The sequence below is a fragment of the Sander vitreus genome, chromosome 11 (assembly GCF_031162955.1).
Source record: "Sander vitreus isolate 19-12246 chromosome 11, sanVit1, whole genome shotgun sequence".
In the NCBI taxonomy this organism is placed as follows: Eukaryota; Metazoa; Chordata; class Actinopteri; order Perciformes; family Percidae; genus Sander; species Sander vitreus.
In genome coordinates this window covers 29,990,236-30,007,735 of record NC_135865.1, presented here as the reverse complement: position 1 = coordinate 30,007,735, position 17,500 = coordinate 29,990,236, and the positions used below count along the sequence as shown (strand labels likewise).

Sequence of the window (17,500 nt, the reverse complement as noted above, 5' to 3'; positions counted from 1 at the left end):
GAAGAAGGAACGTCTCGGAAGATTTAAAAAGGGACACATTTTGGCCAACAGGTGGACGACTACATCTCCATAAACCCTGACGAAAGATGGACAGCCGGGACAATGATTATAAGATCATTGCACTTTTTTAAAAAGGAAGTTACACGTTTGAAAAAAGCAGGTGAGCATGTTTTTCATGATAAAATACTGAACGTTTAGTAGAAACTGTCTGTGTCAGAACTACGACAAAAGAACGCTGAAAAAAGTGACAAATGTTGGAAAAAGCTACAAAAACGCAGAATAAAATCTACTTTTTTTTAATTAAACGCTGAAAAAAGTGACCAAAAAAATCTAAAAAAAAAACATCGCCAAAGGTGACAAAAAATTGTTACGAAAATTGGCAAAAAAACATCGGAAAAAGCGACAAAAAAAACTTGTTAAAAATTGACAAAAAAGTGGCAAACAAATTGGAAAGAAAGTGCCAAAAACATCGAGAAAAGTGTCGAAAAAGAACAAACAAATGTTGACATTTTGACCCAGAAAAACCCAAAGTTGCAGGTCAACGGGACGACAAAACGAGGGTTAAAAAACTGGACGACAGATGTCCAAAGCTTGAGACCTGCAGGGAGGACAGACAGAGGGACCGACCTGTTCAGAGATCTGTATTATTTTGTGTCTCTGGTGCTTCCACACGCATACACACTTTGAAAACACCATCCATGTTGTTCTGAGTGAGATACGGTTCCCGAATGTGTCCTGTCTTCAGTCTCTGGGTCAGCTGGTCAACATCTGCACGGCTTTCTACGTCACTAGCCGAGACGAGGGGCCTAGGGGGATAACCGTTAGCATGTTAGCTCGTTCTCAATGGCAAAACACTGCTACAACACACACTAGTTCACCCTAATCTCCAAAAGAACTACTTCCATGTCCCTGTTCTGCAGGTATTCCACACAAAGGTGGAAGTGTTCCCTCGTTTAGAAGAAGTCTCCCAGCTAATCCTGCCTTGTTCTACTGAAGTTGGAGAAACAGCTAGCTAGCTCATGTAGTCCTTACCTAGCTACTGAGCATGTAGTCCTTACCTAGCTACTGAGCATGTAGTCCTTACCTAGCTAGCTGATGTAGTCCTTACCTAGCTACTGAGCATGTAGTCCTTACCTAGCTAGCTGATGTAGTCCTTACCTAGCTACTGAGCATGTAGTCCTTACCTAGCTAGCTGATGTAGTCCTTACCTAGCTACTGAGCATGTAGTCCTTACCTAGCTAGCTGATGTAGTCCTTACCTAGCTACTGAGCATGTAATCCTTACCTAGCTACTGAGCATGTAGTCCTTACCTGAGCATGTAGTCCTTACCTAGCTACTGAGCATGTAGTCCTTACCTAGCTACTGAGCACGTAGTCCTTACCTAGCTACTGAGCATGTGCGACTGCCAACAAAGATGTTCCAGCAGTGAGAGGTCTCACTCTGTAGCTAAAACAGAGACCTGAACACAGGGTGAAAAGAGGAGCTGCAGCAATGAGCAGTACAACTAAAATATGAAACCATGTAAACCTGTTCTGGTACAACCTCTAAATACAATTATGAACCTGAAAATGAGCAGAATATGGGCGCTTTGAGACAGAAAGAGAGTTAAGAAGACAACGTGTGCAACATTTCGTATGAACTGTCTCAGGAAGATTTCAGAAAGTTAGGAAGGACATCTCCAGGAAAACGTCTTCAAGGTGTTTTAGTACCAAAAACCGATCCAGGCCGGCCGGATTGACCTCTGACTTCTGACCCAGGTTTGATTTATTATTTTTTATAGAAAAACTAAACAGAGAGGTAAAGTCCCTCCCCGTCTGGGGGACCATTATGGGACTCTATTTCAGAAAACAATCTCTCGGGGAGAGACAAAGAAAGTGTGGACCCCTTGTGAATTGGGCCATGATTTACACATATGATGTGTGTCAGTTTTAGAAGTAGTGAACATGACTTGATTTGCTCTGAACTCTGTCTTGACTTGGTCTGGACTGTCTATATATAGTCTCCATCTTGACCTGGTCTGGACTGTCTTAAGTCTCCATCTTGACTTGGTCTGGACTGTCTTATAGTCTCCATCTTGACTTGGTCTGGACTGTCTATATATAGTCTCCATCTTGACCTGGTCTGGACTGTCTTAAGTCTCCATCTTGACTTGGTCTGGACTGTCTATAGTCTCCATCTTGACTTGGTCTGGACTGTCTATAGTCTCCATCTTGACTTGGTCTGGACTGTCTATAGTCTCCATCTTGACCTGGTCTGGACTGTCTTAAGTCTCCATCTTGACTTGGTCTGGACTGTCTATATATAGTCTCCATCTTGACTTGGTCTGGACTGTCTATAGTCTCCATCTTGACTTGGTCTGGACTGTCTATAGTCTCCATCTGGACCTGGTCTGGACTGTCTTAAGTCTCCATCTCGACTTGGTCTGGACTGTCTATAGTCTCCATCTCGACTTGGTCTGGACTGTCTATAGTCTCCATCTCGACTTGGTCTGGACTGTCTATAGTCTCCATCTTGACTTGGTCTGGACTGTCTATAGTCTCCATCTCGACTTGGTCTGGACTGTCTATAGTCTCCATCTCGACTTGGTCTGGACTGTCTATAGTCTCCATCTCGACTTGGTCTGGACTGTCTATAGTCTCCATCTTGACTTGGTCTGGACTGTCTATATATAGTCTCCATCTTGACCTGGTCTGGACTGTCTTAAGTCTCCATCTTGACTTGGTCTGGACTGTCTATAGTCTCCATCTTGACTTGGTCTGGACTGTCTATATATAGTCTCCATCTTGACCTGGTCTGGACTGTCTTAAGTCTCCATCTTGACTTGGTCTGGACTGTCTATAGTCTCCATCTTGACTTGGTTTGGACTGTCTATAGTCTCCATCTGGACCTGGTCTGGACTGTCTTAAGTCTCCATCTTGACCTGGTCTGGACTGTCTATAGTCTCCATCTCGACTTGGTTTGGACTGTCTATAGTCTCCATCTCGACTTGGTCCGGACTGTCTATAGTCTCCATCTCGACTTGGTCCGGACTGTCTATAGTCTCCATCTTGACTTGGTCTGGACTGTCTATAGTCTCCATCTTGACTTGGTCTGGACTGTCTATATATAGTCTCCATCTTGACCTGGTCTGGACTGTCTATAGTCTCCATCTTGACCTGGTCTGGACTGTCTATAGTCTCCATCTTGACTTGGTCTGGACTGTCTATAGTCTCCATCTCGACTTGGTCTGGACTGTCTATAGTCTCCATCTCGACTTGGTTTGGACTGTCTATAGTCTCCATCTCGACTTGGTCTGGACTGTCTATAGTCTCCATCTCGACCTGGTCTGGACTGTCTATAGTCTCCATCTCGACCTGGTCTGGACTGTCTATAGTCTCCATCTCGACCTGGTCTGGACTGTCTTAAGTCTCCATCTCGACCTGGTCTGGACTGTCTATAGTCTCCATCTCGACCTGGTCTGGACTGTCTATAGTCTCCATCTCGACCTGGTCTGGACTGTCTATAGTCTCCATCTCGACCTGGTCTGGACTGTCTATAGTCTCCATCTCGACCTGGTCTGGACTGTCTATAGTCTCTATCTCGACTTGGTCTGGACTGTCTATAGTCTCCATCTCGACCTGGTCTGGACTGTCTATAGTCTCCATCTCGACCTGGTCTGGACTGTCTATAGTCTCCATCTCGACCTGGTCTCGATAAGGTCATCTTGACTACAGTCTTGGAGAAAACCAAAGAGGTTTTGATACCTCAGTAAATACATTTACCACTTACCACCCAAGGTTTAAAGCTATAGCACGTACTTTCTGTCGCCCCATGAAGAATTCTGAGTAATGACAACGAGTCTCCAACGAGTATAAGCCTGCAGATAAAGTGAAACCCTATTGTCACTTAATAATCTAATCAGCATGCTTAATAATCAAATAAAAAGATAGTTTCAGTCACGTTCGCTTCATCATCACAGATTATTTCCTGCAGAGAAACCAGATATCACTCAACAAGCTTCAACCACAACAACACAGAGCTGCAGTTAAACAGAAGAGAGAACTAATGTTTTCACGTTAATCATGAATACACTGACTACTGTTTGGTTTAGCATTGGTGCTAAGATTACTGTCAAGGCACCAGATTATACGGAGCCCCTAAAACGTGGGAGTCAAGCTCAACTTCTCTAAGGGCCAGACATGTTTAGTTCATTCACATGCTTTTATTTTATCAAAAAAGTAAAAAAAATCTTTGACTGTAATACTGCATGTCTCTGTAGTCGACATAAAGACCCCAAAAAGAAACTTAGCAGACACCAGAGCAGGGGGAATGAGAGGGGGAAACAGCAGAGCAGGGGGAATGAGAGGGGGAAACACCAGAGCAGGGGGAATGAGAGGGGGACACCAGAGCAGGGGAATGAGAGGGGGAAACACCAGAGCAGGGGGAATGAGAGGGGGAACACCAGAGCAGGGGGAATGAGGGAAACACCAGAGCAGGGGGAATGAGAGGGGGAATGAGAGGGGGAATGAGAGGGGGAATGAGGGAAACACCAGAGCAGGGGGAATGAGAGGGGGGAAACACCAGAGCAGGGGGGAATGAGAGGGGGAAACACCAGAGCAGGGGGAATGAGAGGGGGAAACACCAGAGCAGGGGGAATGAGAGGGGGAAACACCAGAGCAGGGGGAATGAGAGGGGGAAACACCAGAGCAGGGGGAATGAGAGGGGAAACACCAGAGCAGGGGGAAATGAGAGGGGGGAACACCAGAGCAGGGGGAATGAGAGGGGGAACACCAGAGCAGGGGGAATGAGAGGGGGAATGAGAGGGGGAAACAGAGGGGGAATGAGGGAAACACCAGAGCAGGGGGAATGAGAGGGGGGAACATAGCAGAAGATATTCCTTTTTAAACCAAAACGTAGCGGTGGAGATGAAGCCTTAATCTTCAAAACCTGCAGAAACACCAAAAGTCAGACCTGAACCGGAGTCAGATTTAAAACTGGAGGCGATCAGTTAAAACTCTGAATCGACCTGCCCAAGAGCTTCAGACTCACTGAGTCACTATCTTCATTTAAATCACATCTGCTCAACGCTGCTCTCAGATGTTTATCTGACGTGTGAGTCACTGGTTTCTGCCTTTTGATTTGATTCCTGTATCTAATAAACTTCATTTCTGTAATTATAATTACAGTATGTATGAAACTCATCCTCATGAAAGCGATGTATATCCTTTTAAGTGGCACAAACAGTCTTCATCTCTAAAGGTGTCCTGTCCTCTGGTTTCCTCACTAACCTTTGTAAACTGACTCTCCCGCGTCTCCTTCACTTATTACTCTCAGATCTGTCAGATCACAGAAGCCAGATTTCCTGGCAGCAGTGAGTGGTTAACGGCAGGTTAACACACACTGCATTGGTTACTGGGGGTGGCAGTAGCCAGGGTTGCTGGTTCAAGTCCCCATACGGACCAAAGTATCGTGGTGGGCTGGTAGCTGGAGAGTTCCAGCCAGTTCACCTCCTGGGCACTGACAAGGTGCTCTTAAGCAAGGCACCGAACCCCCAACTGCTCGGGGCGCCTTTCCATGTGCAGCCCCCCCACTCTGACATCTCTCCATTAGTGCATGTAGAGGTACTGAGCATGTGCAGCCCCCCCACTCTGACATCTCTCCATTAGTGCATGTAGAGGTACTGAGCATGTGCAGCCCCCCCACTCTGACATCTCTCCATTAGTGCATGTATAGGTACTGAGCATGTGCAGCCCCCCCACTCTGACATCTCTCCATTAGTGCATGTATAGGTACTGAGCATGTGCAGCCCCCTCACTCTGATTGGTGGAGTGCTAGCCCTTGACTAGCGTATCAGTGCACTTATGTTAGCGTAACGAACAGCCTCTCAAAATCTGACGAAAGTCTTTCAAACTGACCTTTGTTTGTTCAGATGTGAGTTTGACCTTCTCTTTGTTTCTCTTCAGGTTTGACCTCCAAAATCTGTCCCCCAGAGACCGGACCAGGACGCTGTTGGTGTCATGGTTGTTGCAGAGGTGACGCCGATGTGTCGGACCTTTGGTGTGAAGGTAATCCGTAGTGTGGTTTGATTAACGAAGAAAACATTTCTTCTGACTTATTTAAAGGTTGGATCAGAGACAGAACAACAATCTGTCCTGTAGTGAACAAGGGGAGACACACAATGTACACAAACAATATTTGTTAGTCTAAAAGATTATTTAGTGTGTGTGTGTGTGTGTGTGTGTGTGTGTGTGAGTGTGTGTGTGTGTGAGTGTGTGTGTGTGACTGTGTGTGTGTGTGTGTGTGTGAGTGTGTGTGTGTGACTGTGTGTGTGTGTGTGTGTGTGTGTGTGTGTGTGTGTGTGTGTGTGTGTGTGTGTGTGTGTGTGTGTGTGTGTGTGTGTGCCTGTGTGTGTGTGTGTGTGTGTGTGTGTGTGTGTGTGTGCCTGTGTGCTGTGTGTGTGTGTATGTGTGTGTGTGTGTGTGTGTGTGTGTGTGTGTGTGTGTGTGTAGTGTGTGTGTGATGTGTGTGCCTGTGTGTGTGTGTGTGTGTGTGTAGTGCCTGTATGTATTTGTGTGTGTGTGTGTGTGTGTGTGTGCCTGTGTGTGTGTGTGTGTGTGTGTGTGTGTGTGTGTGTGTGTGTGTGTGTGTGTGTGTGTGTGTGTGTGTGTGTGTGTGTGTGTGTGTGTGTGTGTGTGTGTGTGTGTGTGTGTGTGTGTGTGTGTGTGTGTGTGTGTGTGTGTGTGTGTGTGTGTGTGTGTGTGTGTGTGTGTGTGTGTTTGAGCAACAAATAGTTATCAGTGCTGCTGTAATTATTGACGTTCTTGTTGATATTGTTTTCTTACAGACGTTATGAATAAAACCTGCAGAAAAGAAGAGAAATATCAGCGCTATAAGAGTCCAATACTGGATGGTGTCCTGGTGCATCTGCTGCCTGTCAGCCGGAACATGACGGCGAACGACGCCGGTCAACAAGCCGACCGGTGAGGTGGAATCAAACCCCCGGCATTGGCGTGATGTTGGCGTGTCGCTCCCTGCTGCTCACCTGGGTGCTGCTCGCCGCCGGAGCCCGAAGCCAGAGCTGGAGACCCTGTACAGGTACGAGTACCGCGGGGGGAGATACTCAGTAGCTGGGTTGTATCAATCAATAACTCGTTAGTTATGTTGAATAAACCCAAAGATATCGCCAAAAACGTTGAAGATAAGAATACTGCTGTACTTTTACTGCATGAAGCTGAGAATACTGCCAAAAACATTGCAAATAGCCCAACAAAAACATTGCAAAAAAACGCCAAAAAAGTTGGAATGTTTCTGAGAATACTGCTGTACTTTTACTATATGAAGCTGAGAATACTGCTGTACTTTTACTGCATGCCGCTGAGAATACTGCTGTACTTTTACTGCATGAAGCTGAGAATACTGCTGTACTTTTACTGCATGACGCTGAGAATACTGCTGTACTTTTACTGCATGATGCTGAGAATACTGCTGTACTTTTACTGCATGAAGCTGAGAATACTGCTAAAAAAAACGCCAAAAACATCACAAATAGCCTAACAAAAACATGTTAAAGTATACTGCTATACTTTTAATGCATGACGCTGAGAATATTGTGTACTTTTACTGCATGACGCTGAGAATACTGCTGTACTTTTATTGCATGACGCTGAGAATACTGCTGTACTTTTACTTCATGAAGCTGAGACTATTGCTGTACTTTTACTGCATGCCGCTGAGAATACTGCTGTACTTTTACTGCATGAAGCTGAGAATACTGCTGTACTTTTACTGCATGACGCTGAGAATACTGCTGTACTTTTACTGCATGACGCTGAGAATACTGCTGTACTTTTACTGCATGAAGCTGAGAATACTGCTAAAAAAACGCCAAAAACATCACAAATAGCCCAACAAAAACATGTTAAAGTATACTGCTATACTTTTAATGCATGACGCTGAGAATATTGTGTACTTTTACTGCATGACGCTGAGAATACTGCTTTACTTTTACTTCATGAAGCTGAGACTATTGCTGTACTTTTACTGCATGCCGCTGAGAATACTGCTGTACTTTTACTGCATGAAGCTGAGAATACTGCTGTACTTTTACTGCATGACGCTGAGAATACTGCTGTACTTTTACTGCATGACGCTGAGAATACTGCTGTACTTTTACTGCATGAAGCTGAGAATACTGCTGTACTTTTACTACAGTATATGTTTTGTTATGGCCAGTTGTTTGGGAGCCCTGAGCTGGAATAAAAAGCATATCGGAGCTTTGAGTATAAACGTGTGGGGTGTTTAGGACGTTTCTGTGCTGTTTTGTGCTTCGTTGTTTTCTGTGTCTTTGAAATGTGAGATCTGTTTCTGAGCATGTCGTCCCCTCCCTCCATTCATCCTCCATTCATCCTCCATTGATCCCGCTGCAGCAACAAAACACACAGGCCGCCTCGTACGAGCTTAAAGGGGAATTCCAGATAAAGAACTTACATCGAGCCGTTGCTGTCAGTTAAGAAGAAAAAGATTTAAACTCTCGGCGTCTCTTCTTTCATCTCATTTCTGTCACCTTTCACATTTGGTCTCAGTTTGTCTAACCTGTTTCTGAGGCTCCATCTCCACTGGTACGTTTTGGTTTTTAAGCGTTTGAGTTTTGAGCCAATAGTGATCTCGGTGCTCCAAGTGCTTTTGTCTCCAGTAGAAAAACTAATCTCTGTTTAAACTAACACGCCCAAACCTCTCAACCAGAGCAGGGGGAATGAGAGGGGGAAACACCAGAGCAGGGGGAATGAGAGGGGGAAACACCAGAGCAGGGGGAATGAGAGGGGGAAACACCAGAGCAGGAGCAGGGGGAATGAGAGGGGGAAACACCAGAGCAGGGGGAATGAGAGGGGGAAACACCAGAGCAGGGGGAATGAGAGGGGGAAACACCAGAGCAGGGGGGAATGAGAGGGGGAAACACCAGAGCAGGGGGAATGAGAGGGGAAACACCAGAGCAGGGGGAATGAGAGGGGGGAAACACCAGAGCAGGGGGGAATGAGAGGGAACACCAGAGCAGGGAATGAGAGGGAAGCGCCAGAGCAGGGGGAATGAGAGGAGGAAACGCCAGAGCAGGGGGAATGAGAGGGGGAAACGCCAGAGCAGGGGGAATGAGAGGGGGAAACGCCAGAGCAGGGGGAATGAGAGGGGGAAACACCAGAGCAGGGGGAATGAGAGGGGAAACGCCAGAGCAGGGGGAATGAGAGGGGGGAATGAGAGGGGGAACACCTGAGCAGGGGGAATGAGAGGGGGAAACACCAGAGCAGGGGGAATGAGAGGGGGAAACACCAGAGCAGGGGGAATGAGAGGGGGAACACCAGAGCAGGGGGAATGAGAGGGGGAACACCAGAGCAGGGGGAATGAGAGGGGGGAACACCAGAGCAGGGGGAATGAGAGGGGGAAACACCAGAGCAGGGGGAATGAGAGGGGGAACACCAGAGCAGGGGGAATGAGAGGAGGAAACACCAGAGCAGGGGGAATGAGAGGGGGAACACCAGAGCAGGGGGAATGAGAGGGGGAACACCAGAGCAGGGGGAATGAGAGGAGGAAACACCAGAGCAGGGGGAATGAGAGGGGGAAACACTATACAACAGTAAAGAGTAGTATGAAGAGAGACAACAGTAGAGTAGTATGTAGAAACAGCAGTAGAGAGTAGTATGTAGAGAGACAAGTGTAGAGTAGTATGTAGAAACAGCAGTAGAGAGTAGTATGTAGAGAGACAGCAGTAGAGAGTAGTATGAAGAGACAACAGTAGTGAGTAGTATGTAGAGAGACAACAGTAGAGAGTAGTATGTAGAGAGACAACAGTAGAGAGTAGTATGAAGAGAGACAGCAGTAGAGAGTAGTATGTAGAGAGACAACAGTAGAGAGTAGTATGTAGAGAGACAGCAGTAGAGAGTAGTATGTAGAGAGACACCAGTAGAGAGTAGTATAAAGAGATACAGCAGTAGAGAGTAGTATGTGGAGAGACAGCAGTAGAGAGTAGTATGTAGAGATACAGCAGTAGAGAGTAGTATGTAGAGAGACAACAGTAGAGAGTAGTATGTAGAGAGACAACAGTAGAGAGTAGTATGTGGAGAGACAGCAGTAGAGAGTAGTATGTAGAGAGACAACAGTAGAGAGTAGTATGAAGAGAGACAGCAGTAGAGAGTAGTATGTAGAGAGACAGCAGTAGAGAGTAGTATGTAGAGAGACAGCAGTAGAGAGTAGTATGTAGAGACAGCAGTAGAGAGTAGTATGAAGAGAGACAGCAGTAGAGAGTAGTATGAAGAGAGACAGCGGTAGAGAGTAGTATGTAGAGAGACAGCAGTAGAGAGTAGTATGTAGAGAGACTGGAGTAGAGAGTAGTATGAAGAGAGACAGCAGTAGAGAGTAGTATGTAGAGAGACAGCAGTAGAGAGTAGTATGTAGAGAGACAACAGTAGAGAGTAGTATGAAGAGAGACTGGAGTAGAGAGTAGTATGTAGAGACAGCAGTAGAGAGTAGTATGAAGAGATACAGCAGTAGAGAGTAGTATGTAGAGACAACAGTAGAGAGTAGTATGTAGAGACAGCAGTAGAGAGTAGTATGTAGAGACACCAGTAGAGAGTAGTATGTAGAGACAACCGTAGAGAGTAGTATGTAGAGACAGCAGTAGAGAGTAGTATGATACAACAGACAACAGTAGCTTATATATATATATATATATATATATATGACCTTTTATTCTCCCGCTGTCCGTCCTGTCCAGTGGTTCTTTTAAACAGCTTTTACATAACCAAACTTATTTTTTGGTAAGGTTAAAGAAGTGTTTAATTCACACAAGTGGTCTCCTTGTGCCCGTGCATCTCGCAGCGCCCATCCTGGGCGTGGGTGTTTTAACCCAAACCTAACCCTAACCATTGCCTAATTTAATTTAATTCATTTTACCTGTATTTTACCAGGGAAAAGAATCATATTGAGATTACAATCTCTTTTACAAGTGAGCCCTGGCCAAGAAGGAAGCACATAGACGATACACTTTAACAGACAACAAGTAACAGAGTATAAGTGCAGAAATAAGTAAGAAATAAAATCAGAACACACTTTAAAATCAGGACGTTTGGACAGTGGCTGTCAGCGTCTGATGAGACGAAAAAGGCGTCTTTCAGCGTGTTTGTGTAACACACCGGGGAGAGCAGCAGTTAGAGAGGATTTAGAGAGGAGTATGTAAGGAGGTTGGTTGGGGTGGGGGGGGGGGGGGGATGGGTCAAACACAGGACTTTCACCAGGAGAGCGGGGTTCACGTCCTGCTTACCGTAGTCGCTTCTTTCTTTCCTCCCGCATGTCACAGAACCGTACGCCCACCCACGACACTTTCCTTAACATAACTGCGTCGAAAGGGACGTCAATAGTCCCGACCAAGCACGTTTACTTATAGCGCTAAAGGGACGTCAATAGTCCCGACCAAGCACGTTTACTTATAGAGCTAAAGGGACGGCAATAGTCCCGACCAAGCACGTTTACTTATAGCGCTAAAGGGGACGGCAATAGTCCCGACCAAGCTGCGTTTACTTATAGCGCTAAAGGGACGGCAATAGTCCCGACCAAGCGCGTTTACTTATAGCGCTAAAGGGACGGCAATAGTCCCGACCAAGCGCGTTTACTTATAGCGCTAAAGGGACGTCAATAGTCCCGACCAAGCGCGTTTACTTATAGCGCTAAAGGGGACGACAATAGTCCCGACCAAGCACGTTTACTTATAGCGCTAAAGGGACGTCAATAGTCCCGACCAAGCACGTTTACTTATAGCTCTAAAGGGACGTCAATAGTCCCGACCAAGCAGCACGTTTACTTATAGCGCTAAAGGGACGGCAATAGTCCCGACCAAGCACGTTTACTTATAGCTGTAAAGGGACGTCAATTGTCCCGACCAAGAACGTTTACTTATAGCGCTAAAGGGGACGGCAATAGTCCCGACCAAGCACGTTTACTTATAGCTCTAAAGGGACGACAATAGTCCCGACCAAGCACGTTACTTATAGCGCTAAAGGGACGACAATAGTCCCGACCAAGCACGTTTACTTATAGCTCTAAAGGGACGGCAATAGTCCCGACCAAGCACGTTTACTTATAGCGCTAAAGGGGACGTCAATAGTCCCGACCAAGCACGTTTACTTATAGCGCTAAAGGGGACGTCAATAGTCCCGACCAAGCACGTTTACTTATAGCTCTAAAGGGACGGCAATAGTCCCGACCAAGCAGCACGTTTACTTATAGCGCTAAAGGGGACGGCAATAGTCCCGACCAAGCACGCTTTACTTATAGCGCTAAAGGGGACGTCAATAGTCCCGACTCAAGCACGTTTACTTATAGCGCTAAAGGGACGGCAATAGTCCCGACCAAGCAGCACGTTTACTTATAGCGCTAAAGGGGACGGCAATAGTCCCGACTCAAGCACGTTTACTTATAGCGCTAAAGGGGACGGCAATAGTCCCGACCAAGCAGCACGTTTACTTATAGCGCTAAAGGGACGGCAATAGTCCCGACCAAGCAGCACGTTTACTTATAGCTCTAAAGGGACGGCAATAGTCCCGACCAAGCAGCACGTTTACTTATAGCGCTAAAGGGACGGCAATAGTCCCGACCAAGCACGTTTACTTATAGCGCTAAAGGGACGGCAATAGTCCCGACCAAGCAGCACGTTTACTTATAGCTCTAAAGGGACGGCAATAGTCCCGACCAAGCAGCACGTTTACTTATAGCTCTAAAGGGGACGGCAATAGTCCCGACCAAGCAGCACGTTTACTTATAGCGCTAAAGGGACGTCAATTGTCCCGACCAAGCAGCACGTTTACTTATAGCGCTAAAGGGACGCCAATAGTCCCGACCAAGCACGTTTACTTATAGCTCTAAAGGGACGACAATAGTCCCGACCAAGCACGTTTACTTATAGCGCTAAAGGGGACGTCAATAGTCCCGACCAAGCACGTTTACTTATAGCTCTAAAGGGGACGGCAATAGTCCCGACCAAGCAGCACGTTTACTTATAGCTCTAAAGGGACGGCAATAGTCCCGACCAAGCAGCACGTTTACTTATAGCGCTAAAGGGGACGGCAATAGTCCCGACCAAGCAGCACGTTTACTTATAGCTCTAAAGGGACGGCAATAGTCCCGACCAAGCAGCACGTTTACTTATAGCTCTAAAGGGACGGCAATAGTCCCGACCAAGCAGCACGTTTACTTATAGCTCTAAAGGGACGGCAATAGTCCCGACCAAGCAGCACGTTTACTTATAGCGCTAAAGGGACGCCAATTGTCCCGACCAAGAACGCTTTACTTATAGCTCTAAAGGGACGTCAATAGTCCCGACCAAGAACGCTTTACTTATAGCTCTAAAGGGTCGGCAATAGTCCCGACCAAGCACGTTTACTTATAGCTCTAAAGGGACGTCAATAGTCCCGACCAAGAACGTTTACTTATAGCTCTAAAAGGTCGAGCAATAGTCCCGACCAAGAACGTTTACTTATAGCTCTAAAGGGACGGCAATAGTCCCGACCAAGCACGTTTACTTATAGCGCTAAAGGGGACGTCAATAGTCCCGACCAAGCACCCGCTTACTTATAGCTCTAAAGGGGACGGCAATAGTCCCCGACCAAGCAGCACGTTTACTTATAGCTCTAAAGGGACGGCAATAGTCCCGACCAAGCAGCACGTTTACTTATAGCGCTAAAGGGACGTCAATAGTCCCGACTCAAGCACGCTTTACTTATAGCGCTAAAGGGACGGCAATAGTCCCGACCAAGCAGCACGTTTACTTATAGCGCTAAAGGGACGGCAATAGTCCCGACCAAGCACGTTTACTTATAGCTGTAAAGGGACGTCAATTGTCCCGACCAAGAACGTTTACTTATAGCTCTAAAGGGACGGCAATACTCCCGACCAAGCACGTTTACTTATAGCTCTAAAGGGACGTCAATAGTCCCGATCAAGCACGTTTACTTATAGCTCTAAAGGGACGTCAATAGTCCCGATCAAGCACGTTTACTTATAGCTCTAAAGGGACGTCAATAGTCCCGACCAAGCACGTTTACTTATAGCGCTAAAGGGACGTCAATAGTCCCGACCAAGCACGTTTACTTATAGCTCTAAAGGGACGTCAATAGTCCCGATCAAGCACGTTTACTTATAGCTCTAAAGGGACGTCAATAGTCCCGACCAAGAACGTTTACTTATAGCTCTAAAGGGACGTCAATAGTCCCGACCAAGCACGTTTACTTATAGCGCTAAAGGGACGTCAATTGTCCCGACCAAGAACGTTTACTTATAGCTCTAAAGGGACGGCAGTAGTCCCGACCAAGCAGCACGTTTACTTATAGCTCTAAAGGGACCGCAATAGTCCCGACCAAGCAGCACGTTTACTTATAGCGCTAAAGGGGACGTCAATAGTCCCGACCAAGCGCGTTTACTTATAGCTCTAAAGGGATGTCAATAGTCCCGACCAAGAACGTTTACTTATAGCGCTAAAGGGACGGCAATAGTCCCGACCAAGCACGTTTACTTATAGCGCTAAAGGGACGACAATAGTCCCGACCAAGAACGTTTACTTATAGCTCTAAAGGGACGACAATAGTCCCGTCCAAGCTCGTTTTAGCTGATTTTGCAACCCATTCCATGAAGTTGGAGCACTCTCGCTAAAAGCAGTTTTGCCAACCTCTGTTTTAGTTTGTGGAACATCAAACAGTATGTATGTACTTGATCTTAGATTGTATTCAGATCTACTAGGTGTTAAAAGTGTAGTTAAATATGAATATGAAGGAGTGTGTCCAGTTATTGATTTGTACACAAAGGTCAACCAATGTTTGGGCCTTCTTGTGTTGCGTGAGGGCCAACCTGCCATTTCATATAATACACAGTGATGGGGAGAGTGCTTTGCATGCGTTGTAAAGCTCATTAATCCTAGTGCCTGAGATGTTGGGGGCTTAAAACACAGACAAACCTGCTGTGGCAGGCAACCTTTTGTCCCTTATTTCATAGTTACAAAGTGCACAACCCTAGCGTTCCTCCATTCCTGTACTATTATGACTCTATACCTCGCTCTGTAATTCTGTACATTACTCTGTTATTTACTTCGTACGTCACTTTGTACTTTTCACCTTACTCCGTCACTCTGTTCACTCATTCAGGGCTGTATGTGTTACAGAAATGATCGCCAACTTCTCACAAATACCTTCAAACACACACACACACACACACACACACACACACACACACACACACACACACACACACAGAGACACACACACACAGACACACACACAGACACACAGAGAGACACACACACACACACAGACATACACAGACAAACACACAAACACACACACAAACACACACACACAGACACACACACACGCACACACACACACACACACACAGACACACACACACAGACACACAGAGAGACACACACACACACACACACACACACACACACACACACACACACACACACACAGAGAGACACACACACACACACACACACAAACACACACACACAGAGAGACACACACACACACACACACACACACACACACACACACACACACACACACACAGAGAGACACACAAACACACACACACACACACAAACACACACAGACAGAGAGACACACAAACACACATACACAAACAGTAACGTTACAAAACGTTTTCAAACTGTCAGTATGAAAGCTGGCCAGTGTTTTCTCTGACAGGAAAGCATTACATCATTATTCCAGGAGCCTGAGCTGCCAGAGGCTGACAATTGACACACACACACACACACACACACACACACACACACACACACACACTCACACACAGACACACACACACACACACACACACACACAGACACACACATCTGTAACTCGACACACCTTTGGTTTTATTTTTAGACACACAAACGTCCCCTGAGGCGATAACGTGATAAAAATAAACCCAACAGAGCTGAAGCGTTAATCTGTTGATGATATCTGATCTGACAGCAGATGCAGATTGAAATTGAGCTGACCACACAGCAGACAGACAGACAGACAGACAGGCAGACAGGCAGACAGACAGACAGACAGACAGACAGGCAGACAGACAGACAGACAGACAGACAGGCAGACAGACAGACAGACAGACAGACAGGCAGACAGGCAGACAGACAGACAGACAGGCAGACAGACAGACAGACAGGCAGACAGGCAGACAGACAGACAGACAGACAGACAGACAGACAGACAGACAGACAGACAGACAGACAGACAGACGAGACAGGCAGACAGACAGTCAGACAGACAGACAGGCAGACAGACAGACAGACAGGCAGACAGACAGACAGACAGGCAGACAGGCAGACAGACAGACAGACAGACAGACAGACAGACAGACAGACAGGCAGGCAGTCAGACACTTATCAATCACAGGAAAAGGAAAACATCCTGTTAGAAAGAGATCTGATAAAACCAGCTGTTGTGTGACATCTGCCTTTTCACCCAGACACTGATTTCACTTTGGTTGCTGTCACACCTGCCTCGTTTGGTCTGTTTAAGGCCCAGACACACCAACCAGACGGCCCAGACACACCAACCCGACGGCCCAGACACACCAACCAGACGGCCCAGACACACCAACCCGACGGCCCAGACACACCAACCCAACGGCCCAGACACACCAACCAGACGGCCCAGACACCCCAACCAGACGGCCCTGACACACCAATCCAACGGCCCTGACACACCAACCCAACGACCCAAACACACCAACCCAACAGCCCTGACACACCAACCAGACAGCCCTGACACACCAACCCAACAGCCCAGACACACCAACCCAACAGCCCTGACACACCAACCCAACAGCCCTGACACACCAACCCGACGGCCCTGACACACCAACCCAACGGCCCAGACACACCAACCAGACGGCCCAGACACACTAACCCAACAGCCCTGACACACCAATCCAACGGCCCTGACACACCAACCCAACGACCCAAACACACCAACCCAACAGCCCTGACACACCAACCAGACAGCCCTGACACACCAACCCGATGGCCGACCATCAGCAGAAAAGCCAGTCAGACTGATCAGTCTCCCTGAGGTCCAAAAACTGCCTCAGAACACACCGAAGAGACGCTGACTTGAGCGTACGTTCTGCGCGTGCGCGAGACGTAATACGTCTCCATAACAGCAGGCGGAGCTAATCTGGATTGTCGCCCAAAAAATGAAAACCAGCAGCTGATTGGTCGAACGTGTCACGTGGGTCTGCTCCCCGACCATAATGGCGTCTCGTTCAGAATCCAATCTCATATTGGACTAATAGTTCACGAAACGTGTTTCTGAAAACATTTTAAGAGAGAAATGGGCCGTGCAGTTGCTGAATCTGTCTTCATTTCAGATCGACAAAGGTCAGTTGTTCAGTCCTCTTACGGACGACAGCACGAACACACCAAACAGACTCAAGTCAGCGACCTCGCCAGACTGTCAGACGATTATCGGGT

General features: G+C 46.9%; 2 protein-coding genes across 2 annotated transcripts in view; one reads left to right on the top strand and one right to left on the bottom strand.

Annotated features, from left to right (window-relative positions):
- The window catches only part of LOC144525878 (myosin light chain kinase, smooth muscle-like), a 131,305-nt gene extending 129,063 nt beyond the window's left edge, over positions 1-2,242 (bottom strand). Inside the window, exon 1 of the mRNA XM_078262940.1 lies at positions 2,150-2,242. Within this exon, the coding sequence (XP_078119066.1) occupies positions 2,150-2,242 (93 nt within the window). The remainder of the gene's footprint in view (positions 1-2,149) is intronic.
- Positions 2,243-5,949: 3,707 nt separating this feature from the next.
- The window catches only part of LOC144525904 (thrombospondin-type laminin G domain and EAR repeat-containing protein-like), a 36,100-nt gene continuing 24,549 nt past the window's right edge, over positions 5,950-17,500 (top strand). Inside the window, exons 1-2 of the mRNA XM_078262964.1 lie at positions 5,950-6,044; positions 6,824-7,074. Coding sequence (XP_078119090.1) covers positions 6,993-7,074 — 82 coding nt within the window. The 5' untranslated portion in view covers positions 5,950-6,044; positions 6,824-6,992. The remainder of the gene's footprint in view (positions 6,045-6,823; positions 7,075-17,500) is intronic.